Source organism: Parus major, chromosome 15 (genome assembly GCF_001522545.3).
Source record: "Parus major isolate Abel chromosome 15, Parus_major1.1, whole genome shotgun sequence".
Lineage (NCBI taxonomy): Eukaryota > Metazoa > Chordata > Aves > Passeriformes > Paridae > Parus > Parus major.
The window spans coordinates 7,970,558-7,984,161 of record NC_031784.1 but is presented as its reverse complement, the minus strand read 5'-3'; the positions used below and the strand labels follow the sequence as shown (position 1 = coordinate 7,984,161).

The following is a 13,604-nucleotide window of genomic DNA, read 5'->3' as shown; positions in this document are numbered from 1 at the left end:
TGTGTCCGTGTGTCCGTGTATGTCTGTGTCCGTGTGTCCGTGTGTGTGTGTATGTCTGTGTGTGTCCGTGTGTCCGTGTGTGTGTATATGTGTGTGTGTCCCGCGCCCGCCCGCGCCGCCGCAGCCCTGTGGAGCCGCCCGCGCCTTCCGGCGCCGTGACCCGGCAGTGACGCGGCCATGGCCGCCCGCTGAGGCGCGGAGCGCGGCCGAGCCCGGCGGGGCGGAGCGGAGCGGAGCGGAGCGAGCGGCGGTTCCTCGGCGGCCGCGCTGTGTGGTTGGCGCTCGGGTGGAAGCGGGCCCGGCCGTGCGCTGGGGCTGCGGGTGCCGCCGTGCCCCGGATCGGGCGGGCTGAGCCGCGCTCTGTCCCCTCAGGCGCGGGATCCGCCGCGCCCCAGCTCCGCCGGCTGATCCCCGCGGCTCCGCGCCGCAGCCGCCGAAGATGCGGACCGTGCTGATGGTGGCGGAGAAGCCGTCCCTGGCGCAGTCCATCGCCAAGATCCTCTCGAGAGGTAGGGGAGGCGGGGCGGCGGCGGCGGCGCTGGGAGCGCTCTGCGGGCACGGCCGGGGCACGGGGATGTGTGCGAGCCGCCGGGGTTGCTGTCAGTGCAGCGAGGGTGAGAAACACCCTGGGCAGCGCTTGGTTATCTTGGGGCCGGAGCCTCCTGGGAACGGTGGCTTCGGACAGGTTCATAAAAGAACGGGATGTCCCATCACGTTCTGATTCTTTTTATGGGCTGATGCCTGTTTAATCTAAGAATAAAGGAATTTGGTTTTGATATTTTGTGTAGCTCTAGTGAGCTTTGAGCATACTGTGTCTGGAAAGTGCCAATCAAGTAGCAAGTTGCTGTTCTGAGATTTTTGAAGTAAAAGTTTAATAAATCTGGAAAATAAAATTAATTAATTATAACTGTGTGTTCTAGAAAACTAGATGTATTTTTGTAAGGTTTTGTAGTGGGAGGGATAGGCTGGTGGAGATAATGAATAGTTTAATTTGAAGATGAAATATGCTTTAGGAAGGCCCTGAATTGATACTTAATGAAATAAAAGTTTGATCAGTTACTAAAATTTTGTGATCAGGAAGATCACAGCTGTAAGATCTAAGAAAAGGGGGATGTAATTTCACAGAAAGTAATTTGTTTCAATAGCTGGGTTTTTTTTACCTCATTAATATTTATGATCCTATTTTCACAGGGAACATGTCCTCTCGCAAGGGACTCAATGGTGCGTGCTCTGTGCACGAGTACACCGGGTCCTTCATAGGACAGAGTGCCCACTTCAAGATGACATCGGTGTGTGGTCACGTCATGACTTTGGATTTCATAGGTATTTGCCTGCTCATCACATCTTTTAACTAATACAGCTTGTAGAGCTGTCAGGTCCTTCAGAAAAAGCTAAGAGGTCCCATGGTCTATAGTAAAGCAAGATGTGTTAGGGTAAAAAATTTTCCATGCAAATTTTGAAAGCCAAGTGTTTTGCAAAGTAAAGCTGTTTGTTTTATAAATATTTCTTCAGAGCTCTACTTAATATACTTTTGCTTTTCAGGAAAATATAACAGCTGGGACAAAGTAGATCCAGCAGAACTTTTTAGCAAAGCTCCCACAGAAAAGAAAGAAGCTAATCCCAAGCTGACCATGGTGAAGTTTTTACAGGTATTCTTTCTTATGAGTAGTATTTAGAATTGTCATTTTCTATGTTCCTAAATAAGAATTCCTCCACGGAGTAGCTTTATGTCACAGTTAGATCTATTTCATTAACATAGTATAAATGATACTTTATTTTTGCTGGTACTTACACTGTCTGAAATCTTCATTAAACTCACTTCTGCCATCACCTTCTGATTTTTTTTGTCTGAGTTCTTAGTATCTGGTTTCTCAGAATTGGAGCATTGGCTGCAAGTTTAGCTTTTATCAGCAAGTGCAAGGCACAGCTTATAAATGCCTTCTTTGAAATAAGTTGTGTTGGTTACTGTTCACAATTCTGCTGAAACCAGAAAAAGAAATATATAGGTAGGGAGGCGGGAGGTGTTTTTTTGAGTTGCTGAAGAACTGTGCTAATTTTTCTCACAGGTGGAGGGAAGAGGCTGTGATTGTATTGTCTTGTGGTTGGATTGTGATAAGGAAGGAGAAAACATCTGTTTTGAAGTAAGGTTTCCATTTTTAAGACTCACAATACCATAATATATGTCTGACAAGACTATCAATGCATTGTTTTATGAGTATACAGTAACATTCAAACTAAAGGTGTATTAAGCTTTAAAGGGATAGAGGGCCTTGATGAAAAAACTCACATGCTTTGAACTTTGTAAGATGTCAGTTGAAGAGTATAAATAAATTTCAGGGGTGTTGCTCATCTCAGATGAATGATCAGGCCTCTTAAATGTTAGAACATTCCAGTGCTTCAAGAATTGGTCTGTATTCCACAGCTGGAGTAGTTTTTTTTTATGTCCTTATAAAATTTAATCTCTGTTATCTTTTGTTTATTAAGCAATTAGATGCTTTAGAGCACAGAAGCTGCTTGTAAGTGTAGGCTTGCTGCAGAAATTTGGCCTCTGCACATAAAAAGTGTAGAACGAAATCTTTGCTAAGATTTTTTTTAACATCCTATTCCCAAAAGCCTACATGAAGAGCATTTGTTTGGGGATTTTCTTTAGTTTAAAGAAAGATGATTCATGAAGTGATTGTTTTAAGTTCTTCACATACTCCTGTATCATTACTGGTGCCTTAGCAATGTATAGAATAAACCCAGATAGACACTGGTACATGCTCACCAGAAGGTGCTGCAGCTGCACTGGTGAATGCCTTTGCTCTTAGCCAAAAATACTGATTTGCTTCCAGCAGTTGCTGTATAGTAAATAAACCCTTCAGTTTCGTGAATGCTTCCTATGCTTTTGACTGGATGGACAAATACTTCTCTGGCTTATCAGTTAATGTATTGGCATGACATCTTGCTGAATTAAGCAATGACACAGAAACAAATATTTCGTAGAGAGTGTTTTTTTATTTTTAGAGAGAAAGCCTTTATCTTTCAAATCCTCTTTAATTATGCTTCTGATTTTCCTTAGGTTCTTGATGCTGTTCTTCCTGTCATGAACAAACCTCGTGGCACAGAGAGGACGATTTACAGAGCTAAATTCAGTTCCATCACCGACACAGACATCTGCAATGCCATGAATCACTTGGGAGAGCCCAATCGCAACGAAGCTCTGTCCGTGGATGCCCGCCAGGAGCTGGATCTGAGGATTGGCTGTGCCTTCACAAGGTGACAGCACAGACTGCAGAGGGTTTTGTGAAAGGCTCAGGAATGGCTCTGTGCCCTCATGGTTTAACCCCAGCCAAGCCCCACACAGCCACTCACTGCCTCCCCACCCCTGGGGTCACCGAGAGTACTGGATGGGTAGAAATGGGAAAACTCATGGCTTGAGATAAAGACAGATTAATAGGTAAACAAAAGCTGCACACACAAGCAAAGCAAAATAAGGCATTAATTCACCACTTCCCAGGGGCAGGCAGGTGTTCAGCCATTCCCAGGATGGGCTCCATCACCCATTGCATTTATTTGGGAAAAGAAATACCATCACCCCAAGTGTTCCCCCCTTCCTCCTTATTCCCCCAGCTTTATATGCTGAGCATGATGTCACATGATCTGGAATATTCCTTTGGTCAGCTGGGATCAGCTGTCCTGTCTGTGTCCCCTCCCAGCTCCTTGTGAGGCAAAATGATTATGTCTTAATTAGCTGTAAGAGCTGGTGTTTTTCAGAATGCTCTTTTCCTAATGCCTGAATGATTTTATAGATTACTCATATTTTGTGCATGTATGATAACGAAAACTTCTGCTTTTCATGGGAATGAGGATATTAGTGTATACATTCCTCATTTGTTTTTTTCCCCCCTGCCCTTCTCTTAGGTTCCAGACTAAATATTTTCAGGGGAAATATGGGAATTTAGACAGCTCCCTCATCTCCTTTGGGCCATGTCAGACCCCAACACTTGGATTCTGTGTTGAGAGGCATGACAAAATCCAGTCATTTAAGCCTGAGACTTACTGGGTGTTGCAAGCCAAAGTAAGTTTTAAAGTACTTGATTTTACAAAACAAATGCATTTTATTTTGTTCATTCATAAATTCGTAGCTGCTGACAAGAATTCACAATGCCTATAGTTTAATCATGTGTTCTCATTCTGTTCACATGTGTGTCACCACTCTCAAGAGCAGATTCCAGGATGTCAGTTTTGTATTAAAGTGCTTATTGTCTCCTGCTTATAAGAATTCTTCAGTGCTAATCATCTAAGCCTAAATTCTGCCAAAAAGACTACTTAAAATGGTTGTCTTTTGTTCCCTGGGGTCCTTGGACTGACTGTTGTTAATTTGAATCCAGGAATTAATTAGCCTGCCAACAAACATTGGCATTGCTGAGTATTGGAATTTTAAAGCAAATAAAATGCTCATTGTGTTAATTGGCAATTGAATCCTCAGAGTACTTTGGCAGCTTAGAGCAGTTTTACAGCCTCACTGCTGTCCAAGCTCTGAGAGCAAACCAACAGGGTTTTATGGCTTGTGATCACAAGGATTTTTTAAGCAAATAAGGGATTCATGGTAAAATGTTGCCATTTTTGTATTTTAAAAGTAAAAAAAAGTGAAATCTGGCATCTGCCAGATGTCATCTATTGTGACGTGTCTTGTGTGTCTTGCTAGGAAATACTTGGTGCTGTTTACAGAGGGGTTTGTGCTCTCTCATGTTGTTTGCTTCATACTAATTTTTGTACATGGGGCTGAAAATATGACCTAGTTACAGTTTAATACAAATGATTGATTCTGCTAAATCAAAATGGTAAACTTTGAATTTCTCCCTATTTCGGTCTTTACTGTTCCCAGCACTAAATAAGGACAGTATTTCAGTTCAGTCTGGACTAGTTCTGATCATTCCCCAGACCCAGCACTCCAAGTGCTCCACCCGTCTCAAAAGCCCCCCAGAAAAAGAGCACAACTGCAGTGTTTGAGCACTGGTTTCCTGGTGTGGGTTTGTCCTAAATTTGTCCTAAAAAATCCTGTATGTCCTAGGATTTGTTTGCTGGACTCTTGTTGGGAATATGCATTCTCACAGTTCTAGGAGTAGAGTTAGTAGGAATTAATTTTATTTTTGTCCAATAGGTGAACCCTGAAAAAGAAAGTTCTCTCACTTTGGATTGGGATAGAGTGAGGGTGTTTGATCGTGAGGTTGCTCAAATGTTCCTGAATATAACAAAGATGGCAAAAGAAGCAAAGGTAAGAATATTTACCAAGTGCCAGTAGATCCATAATTCATATAAAGGAAATACAATTTAATATTTTGCTATTAATATTAATTATATCAATATTCTATTAATATTCTTAATATTAATGAATAATATTTGACTATTAATGTTAAAATATTAATTACATATTTTAATTTAAAAGTGAATTGAGGCTTTTGGTTGTTTTTGTTAAAGAGTGTAGAATATCTGTATTTTGGTTTTTATTTCATTCAGCTTTGTGTAAATGAGAATAAAAGTTAAGAGATTTTTATATGGCAGATTGTACTGTGCTGGTGTGGTCATCTCAGCAGAAGCCTCTTGTTAGTATTGACTTTGGAAATGCTCATCACTCATGATAGGAACTCTTCATTACTAAACCTGCTAGCAAATACTGTTCAGATGTCTCCAAGCAGACCTCTTATTTCCCATGAGACATGGAATAAATTGGAATTTAATTATGTGTAGGGCAGTATTCCTCCAGTTAAATATTTAATCATGTGTATGGTACAGTCTTTATAGCCAATTAACTTATAACTCTGCTCTGTTTAACACTTGTTTGACAGTGTGTTTGGATTTAAGTGCTTATAGACATCAAGGTTCAAAGACTGCTTGAAGCTTTTAAAAATTTGCATTCTTATAGTTAGGACTGCTGCTTGGAATGAGCACTAAATCCTTGTAGCACTTAAGTAGGTGCTGCTGAGGTAAGTGGGAAGTAAAGACAGCAATAAGCTGCCTTGCTATGTTCCCAGTTATAGAACTGATCTAGTTCTGGCACAAAGGAACTTTCAGACTTTAATTTTAGAACTTGATAAAATTATCTCCAGTCAGATTTTCTAAAGTAAAAATATACTGGTGGTTACCATTTTAAGAGAACAAAGCAGATATGATAAGAATAGACAATGTAATGTATGATGCATATTTATAGACATGATTAAAAATATGCATTTACCAAATGTCAGAACTTTTACTGTAAAAATGCTGTTTTCTAGGTAGAATCTGTGAGTAAAAAAGAGAAGGTGAAGCAGAGACCACTGGCTCTGAACACAGTTGAAATGCTCCGAGTAGCCAGTGCTGCTTTAGGTAGGTATAAAAGGTCAGATTTTCACACTGTTTTAACGCAAAATATTTTAGCCTCTCAAACAAAACAAATTCATTCTGGGCAAAGGATCAAGTTTAGAAAGCTGCTTGTCAAAAGTGAAATGTTTGGCAAGATCAAGGTAACAAGAGTCTTATGGAATGGCTAAGCCATAATTTATTTGAATACTTGGGTAAGGTGTACATCCAGACACAGCAAACCATAATCACAGGGATGTGTGTATGATTTTTGTTTTCTCTTGTCCCCTCTCAGGAATGGGTCCCCAACATGCCATGCAAATAGCAGAGCGTCTTTACACTCAGGGTTATATCAGCTACCCTCGAACAGAAACTACCCATTATCCAGAAAACTTTGACCTGAAAGGATGTTTGAGACAACAAGCCAATAATCCTTACTGGGCAGAAACTGTGAGTACATGAAGCAGAAACTGTATAATTCTCTAGTCTGTTTTAGACTAGATCTTGCTTGGTGTATTAGGAACTATAGGCCTTCAGAAACTTTAAATATCCCCAGTTTCTTTTTTTTTTTTTTTTTAATGTTGTGTTGTTATGGATTTGATCTGAGTAAGCCATTTCTCTCTTCACCCAGGTAAAATCATTGCTATCAGAAGGCATCAATCGTCCAAGGAAAGGCCATGATGCAGGAGACCATCCTCCCATCACCCCAATGAGAGCTGCAACAGAAGCAGAATTAGGTACAGACAAATTCGGTAGTGTTGGGATACTGTGTGAGGAAGTCAGTTCCTTAAGGTGTAAGGTGCCAGTTTCAAAATCACTGAGTTTCAACAGAAAACAAAATTATTTGAATGGCAAGAAGTGAAGAGAGAGCAAACTTGATCCTCACTGAAACTTCTGGTGACAGTGAAGTTCAGAGTTGCTTCAGCAATTGATCCTTGGGACTATAGTACTGCCAAGAAAAAGAAGACAACTTTATGCCTATGTTTCTAGGAGAAGTTTTTCCCAGAATAGTAGCTTCCAAGTTCTGTAATCTGATTCTATTTTGTGGCTGAGGTGTTGTTTCTCCCCAGGTGGGGATGGGTGGCGACTGTATGAGTACATAACTCGGCACTTCATTGCCACCGTCAGTGCTGACTGCAAGTACCTACAGACCACCATTTCCTTCAGTATTGGTCCTGAAAGATTCACCTGTGTTGGAAAGGTGGTAACCTCACCAGGTAAGACAGATCAGGTGTAAGTATTTGCTGCATATTAATTTTTTTCCCCATTAATACACTGAATGGATATAAAAGTGAAGCTCTGGGGACAAGTGCAATTGTGAACATTTTTTTGAGCTCTCAAAACCAGAGACCAGATCTTGTCCTAATTTTTGTACTTCATTTATGATAGAAAAAGTGTTATTTTTCGTTTAGTAGTCTCAAAGATTTAATGCCACATTTGCCAGTGTGAAAACCAGTCTTTTTACAAACAGTAAATGCCTTTTCAGGGATAAATTACACAAAGGCAGAAGTTTTTCTTGGGCCTCTGTAAAAAGAATGTAGCAGCACTACTGAGACTTTTATGGTAAACTGGCAAGTTGTTTGTTTCTTTACCTACAGGGTTCACAGAAATTATGCCGTGGCACAGCATCCCATTAGAAGAGAGTCTTCCCCACTGTGAGAAAGGAGATCTTTTTCCAATTGGTGAAATAAAGTTGCTGGAAAAGCAAACCAGCCCTCCTGATTACCTGACAGAAGCAGAACTGATCACTCTCATGGAAAAACATGGCATTGGTAGGAACTTGATTAACTTACATTGCTCTGCAGTACATCCACCAAGAGTGCAAAGAGTCTGAGTCACTCCTCTGCACTCTCTGTCAGTAATGAGCTCTCAGTATTCATTTGGATATATACAGTGATCATCTCTTCCCCTTCAAACCACCATGCTCATAGCTCCCTTCAGCAGGTGGTAGATTGTTTCTTCCCCCATGTTCCTTTCCCTTTCTTATCCTTATTTTTAGCAGTTTCTGGTTTCTGGCCAAATGTTTCTGGCCAAAGCAGTATCCTTTCATAACACATCCCTGTCACTTCTCTGTCAGAAAGAGCTGATGTGTGTAAGGAAGCACTTCCTCGTTTTTAGGAATGATTTCTTGTCTTTAGACCTTGCTTTAGCTTTGCTCTCTTCAGTAATCCTTCTGTATCTTACTATATAATTTACCACAATTCTACTTTCCTTTATCAGTCTGACTTGTTTCTTTGAACGTATTTTCATGAATTTGCCCCATCAGAGCAAACACAGCCTGTTACCCTACTGTTTTTTTCCAGAGTAAGTAACTGAGAATAGGTGTCTTCCCAATAGTAATTCCTTGGAAGAGATGAAAGGATTAAGGTTAAACCATATGTTTCAGACTTACCAGAACTGCAAAGGAACATCAGAGTTACTGGAGAGAGAGGTTATGCACTGGAAGTTGGGTGACAGTAAGAAGGTATCTGAACTTAAGCAGTCTTAGGAGACCTGTAATTTGACATTAAATCAGGGAAGCCAGAAGCAAGTAATTTGATGAAAACTCTGTTTTATTCAGGGTGGATATATTGTTTTCCTTTGTGTGTCAGGAACTGATGCCAGTATTCCAGTCCACATTAACAACATTTGCCAGCGAAACTATGTCACAGTGGAGAGTGGTCGAAGACTAAAGCCTACAAACCTTGGCATTGTTCTGGTTCATGGTTATTATAAAATAGGTCAGTTAAACCTTTCCATCCTCTTACCTTCCTTTCCCTTTACTATTATTGAAGGCTGATGTCAATGTGTAAGTAACATTTCTGTCTCAAATAATGCTTATTTTGATGTCAGCTTATGTATGAACAGTTTCCTACCTCCATTTTTGACCTTTCATTGCTGCTGTCTCTGGTTTCCTGTTAGATGCAGAATTGGTTCTCCCTACAATCCGCAGTGCTGTAGAGAAGCAACTCAACTTAATAGCTCTGGGTAAAGCAAATTATCATCAGGTCCTGGAGCACACCCTTGACATTTTCAAAAGGAAATTTCACTATTTTGTGGATTCTATTGCAGGTAAAACTTTTTACATGTGAAGTTCCCTAGAATTACTTAGTTGTTGCATGGAAAATAATTATCTATTAGGCTCCTTTCAGAGGTTTAGGCTTTTTGAAAAGTTGTGCTAGGGCTGGAAGTTTCCAATCAAATTAATTTGCTCTCCAAAGGCAGTTGGACAGAATCGTATCTCCAAAACTCTACTTCAGGTTTATTTTGTGACTATGCAGTGGTGAGTTTTTGAAAAGTTGAGATTAGTTGAACCATTGTGTTTCTATGCAAAATGCTGTGTATTTGTCTTTGTAGACAAAGATTTGTGAGTAAAATATTTTAATTCTCACTTCTTCACAGGTTTATAGATGATTTCGTGCAAAGTTTCCTCTTAACAACTGTAATTCTAATGTAAGTGTGATTATTCCTTTTGCAGGTATGGATGAACTGATGGAAGTGTCTTTTTCACCCTTGGCTGCCACAGGCAAACCCCTTTCCCGCTGTGGTAAATGCCATCGTTTCATGAAGTATATTCAGGTCAGTTTGCCTCATACTTGGAATTTGAATTTCACTTGCTGGGGGGCAGTGAGTATAAACTTCTTTACTATTATTGAACTTGGATTTTAATGTGGTCATCACAAGTGCCATTCTAAAACACAAAGGCTGATAGGGTTTTGCCTTGGGGAACAAACCAGAGAACAGGTTTACCACAAGTTTTAAACTCTGTTGACCCTGCAGTTGCTCAGGAGATTTGTGCTCTGTTTCCAGGCCAAGCCAAGTCGCCTGCATTGCTCTCACTGTGATGACACCTACAGTCTCCCCCAGAACGGTACCATTAAACTCTACAAGGAGTTGCGTTGTCCCCTGGATGACTTTGAGCTGGTGCTGTGGTCATCTGGATCCAGAGGAAAGAGCTATCCACTGTGTCCATACTGTTACAACCATCCTCCATTCAGGGACATGAAGAAAGGTAGGAGTTCTGCAAACATGCAGGTATTATCCTGACTTTAAATAAATTAGGTACAGTTTATTTAATGGGCTTTTTAGGAGTTTTAAAATCAGTGTTGCTTAGTATAAAGTGCTGTTCAAATTAGACTCTAGATACCTAAAATTCACATTAAACTTACCAAAATTTATTGGTTAACAAATTTTTGAATTTTTTTTTTCATAGAAGAAAAAACCTGCATGCATGACCTTCACAACACTCAGCATGCAGTGAAAGACACTAAGATACTAATGCCTTGTACATTTGAGTAGGCTTGGATAGGAGTGTAAACAAAGACCAGGTTTTGGGAATGTTTTGATAGAGATAAATGGTGTGTCAAAAGCTGTTGAAGGATATAAGAAGAGGTAGAAGTTGCAGTCAGTTTAGTAACTGTGGGACTGAAACGTAAAGTAGTGCACTGAAGCTTTTCACCATGTTTTTATTACCATCTTTTAATTAAAAATATCTTGGACTAACAGTGAGTAGTTCAAGTATAAAATAACAGTTAGGCAGGAGCCATACATTTAATTGAAAATGTAATGAGTTTTCATCACTAATCTGTCTAAACTGCCTTTACTGTACAGTGGCAGTATATGGAAATTCTGAAAACCATTATAGAAAAAATTTTCAGCGGGGGATTATGCTGAAACTGTGAAGAGGCAAGTTGCCATTTTGGGAGCAGTTCCTTTCTTTAGTGATTTAGAAAATCTGCAGTATGTTCAAATGTCTCTGGCTTCTGTGTCTCACTTCCTTCAAACTGGGTAGTGTGAGTAGTGAGATAAAGGGTAGTATGCTTTCACTCTTCTCCCCCAGGAATGGGCTGTAATGAGTGCACCCACCCCACGTGCCAACATTCCCTTAGCATGCTTGGAATTGGGCAGTGTGTGGAGTGTGAGAACGGGGTTCTGGTGCTGGACTCGACGTCGGGTCCCAAGTGGAAGATGGCCTGCAACAAATGCAACGTGATCGTGCACTTCTTCGAGAACGCCCACAAGGTCCGGGTGTCACCCGAGACCTGCGACTTGTGTGAGGCGGCACTCGTGGACGTGGATTTTAACAAAGCCAAATCTCCCTTACCTGGCGATGAGACCCAGCATTCAGGCTGTGTGTTCTGTGACCCCGTGTTTCAGGATCTGGTGGAGCTGAAACACGCGGCCATGAGGCACCCCATGCACCGTGGGGGACAAGGGAAGAGGCAAGGCCGGGGAAGGGGCAAAGGCCGGAGACCTGGTGGAAGACTCAACCCAAAGAAACCCAAGGACAAAATGGCAGCCCTGGCTGCTTACTTTGTATAATGGCCACACAACAGGAAAATAAACTTCTTATAAAAATGTGTTTTCTTTTGAGTTAATTTTTAAGTATCTTTCACTGCTTTCCTGTTTTTAGAGCAGTTAAACACCTTAAGTTTCTCCCAAAACAAACTATTCTGGATGATCCCTCAGTAACTGAGTAGGCCTTTAATTTGAGTAGCTTTTAATTTGGACTCATAGATAGAATTAGAGCTCACAAACAGTGGTGAGACTCAAGAAGTCTATTTGGACTGTTAACTGATAGAAAGGAAATGCCTCTTCTGACATTTTTGGGGCCTTTGTCAGCAATGCAAGCTGCAGGAATATAAGAACTGATTAAGATCAGTGTTATGCTGCTGTAGGCTTTGTGGCATGAGACTTGCTTCATCTGACTTTGAATCTTCAAAAATAAGAAATGATTAGTAGTTGTCAGATTTTTAAATTACATCTGCAATAGCAAGAGCTCTGCTTCAAGTCTGTCATTCTGCTGCCTAAGTGAATAATGCCAACAGACATACAAAATGAAAATTATAAATGTGAAGGGGTATATCTGCCTTGAGTAGTGATTCCTAAATTACGGCCTGTGCAGACAAGTTAGTATCTCATGGTCAATGGGGCCCAGTTAAATATGACCTCCTCCTGCTTCTAGAAGACAGATTGAGTATCCATGCTGGTTTATTCCTCTGTGGTCACACAGCAGATTATATCTGACAAAATACAGTTTGTCCTGTCCATTCCCTGAATTGTCATTTCAATGTTGGTTAATTTTGCTGTCAAAAGGAGGGTGTCCTCATGCTTTCATGTGGAGCTGTATCTAACCACTGCAGTGCTGAGTGCCACATTGCAAAATCTTGTTGTACAAATACATAATATTCTGTCCTTTCCTTCCATGTGCTCATGGCTGAGCATGTCTAGTCATCTGGTCAAGTACAGTTTGTGTCATCTGTAGCCCCAAAACAGTTTCAGCAATAGTGGTGGTCAGATGGGAGGTGCAAAGGCTGCTGCATTTCAACACAGAATGTGAAGAGGTTAACCTGACATGGGATGCACTGGCAACAGAGAGGAAAGACAGGTCCCTACAAAGGTAATTTACAACTCTGCTGTTCTAGTTGGCACAGTCTGTGCATTTACTGGACCAGAGAACACAGCCCAAATACCACAGCACCAAGCTTGTTCCTCTGATCAAATGTTTGTTTATACAGTTACAGCTCAAACATGAACTATGTTTTAATCATACTGTTTAGAAGATCCAGCCATAGGTAGAAGGGTTTTTTTCTGTAGTTCTTTTTAGTTCTTTCAGGTAAAAGCAGGCTGGAGCAAATAGCTTCTTTTCATGAAAAACCATGACATTGTTTTAAAAATCAAGTTGATGTGGTGCCTCAGAGTCATAGATCTTGGCATAAACTACAACAGCTTCCAGGGTATTTGTACTGATTCAATTGTTCAAGTCCTCCCTTACCTGTAGCCTTGTTTGTACACTAGGAACTGCTCTGAACATACCTGTGTGCCCAGCTGGCTGCTGCTGCTGGCTGGGATTTCCGTGATGCTTGGAGGTGGTTCTGGAAATGTGGGAAACCTGTCATTGATCATTCTCCATGGCTTCTGAACTGAGCGGGAACACTTTCCCTCCAAGCATGGCTTTTACTTTGCCATTGTTATTTGCAGACAAACTTTTGCTTGTAAAATCTCTGCATCCTTCCTATTTGTGTGTATCTCCGATACACAATTTATCAGGGAGTGTAATTCTTCATAATCTAATGTAGAGTAAGTATTTTAGGATGGAAAAGCCATTCCTCTGGGTCAGAACTCACCATGAGTACTGTGTGCAGTTTTGGGCACCACAATGGAAAAAAATACATTATGCTATTAGAAAGCATCCAAAGGAGAGCCAAGAGGATGGGTAAGGGTCTGGAGAGGAAGCCATAGGAGGGGTGGACGATGCTGTCAGGCACATGGTGAGGTTTTTGGGGTGATCCTGATGGTCCCTT

General features: G+C 41.0%; 1 protein-coding gene across 1 annotated transcript; it reads left to right on the top strand.

The window, feature by feature from the left end:
• Positions 1-234: 234 nt before the first annotated feature.
• TOP3B (DNA topoisomerase III beta) lies at positions 235-11,662 on the top strand. Its single transcript, XM_015644408.3, has 17 exons — positions 235-509; positions 1,192-1,323; positions 1,543-1,649; positions 2,067-2,141; positions 3,062-3,258; positions 3,904-4,060; positions 5,147-5,260; positions 6,258-6,348; positions 6,617-6,771; positions 6,953-7,058; positions 7,392-7,538; positions 7,920-8,093; positions 8,913-9,041; positions 9,223-9,372; positions 9,779-9,879; positions 10,111-10,312; positions 11,141-11,662. Exons 1-17 carry the CDS (start codon positions 440-442, stop codon positions 11,620-11,622), a joined length of 2,589 nt encoding a protein of 862 aa, XP_015499894.1. The 5' UTR covers positions 235-439; the 3' UTR covers positions 11,623-11,662.
• Positions 11,663-13,604: the final 1,942 nt, after the last annotated feature.

Bases quoted from the DNA above. Each gene is read 5' to 3' on its own strand.
- TOP3B (XM_015644408.3), top strand. From the start codon at position 440: ATGCGGACCGTGCTGATGGTGGCGGAGAAGCCGTCCCTGGCGCAGTCC. The intron at 4,061-5,146 runs GTAAGTTTTAAA...TTTGTCCAATAG, and splicing joins ACTGGGTGTTGCAAGCCAAA to GTGAACCCTGAAAAAGAAAG. The intron at 5,261-6,257 runs GTAAGAATATTT...GCTGTTTTCTAG, and splicing joins AGATGGCAAAAGAAGCAAAG to GTAGAATCTGTGAGTAAAAA.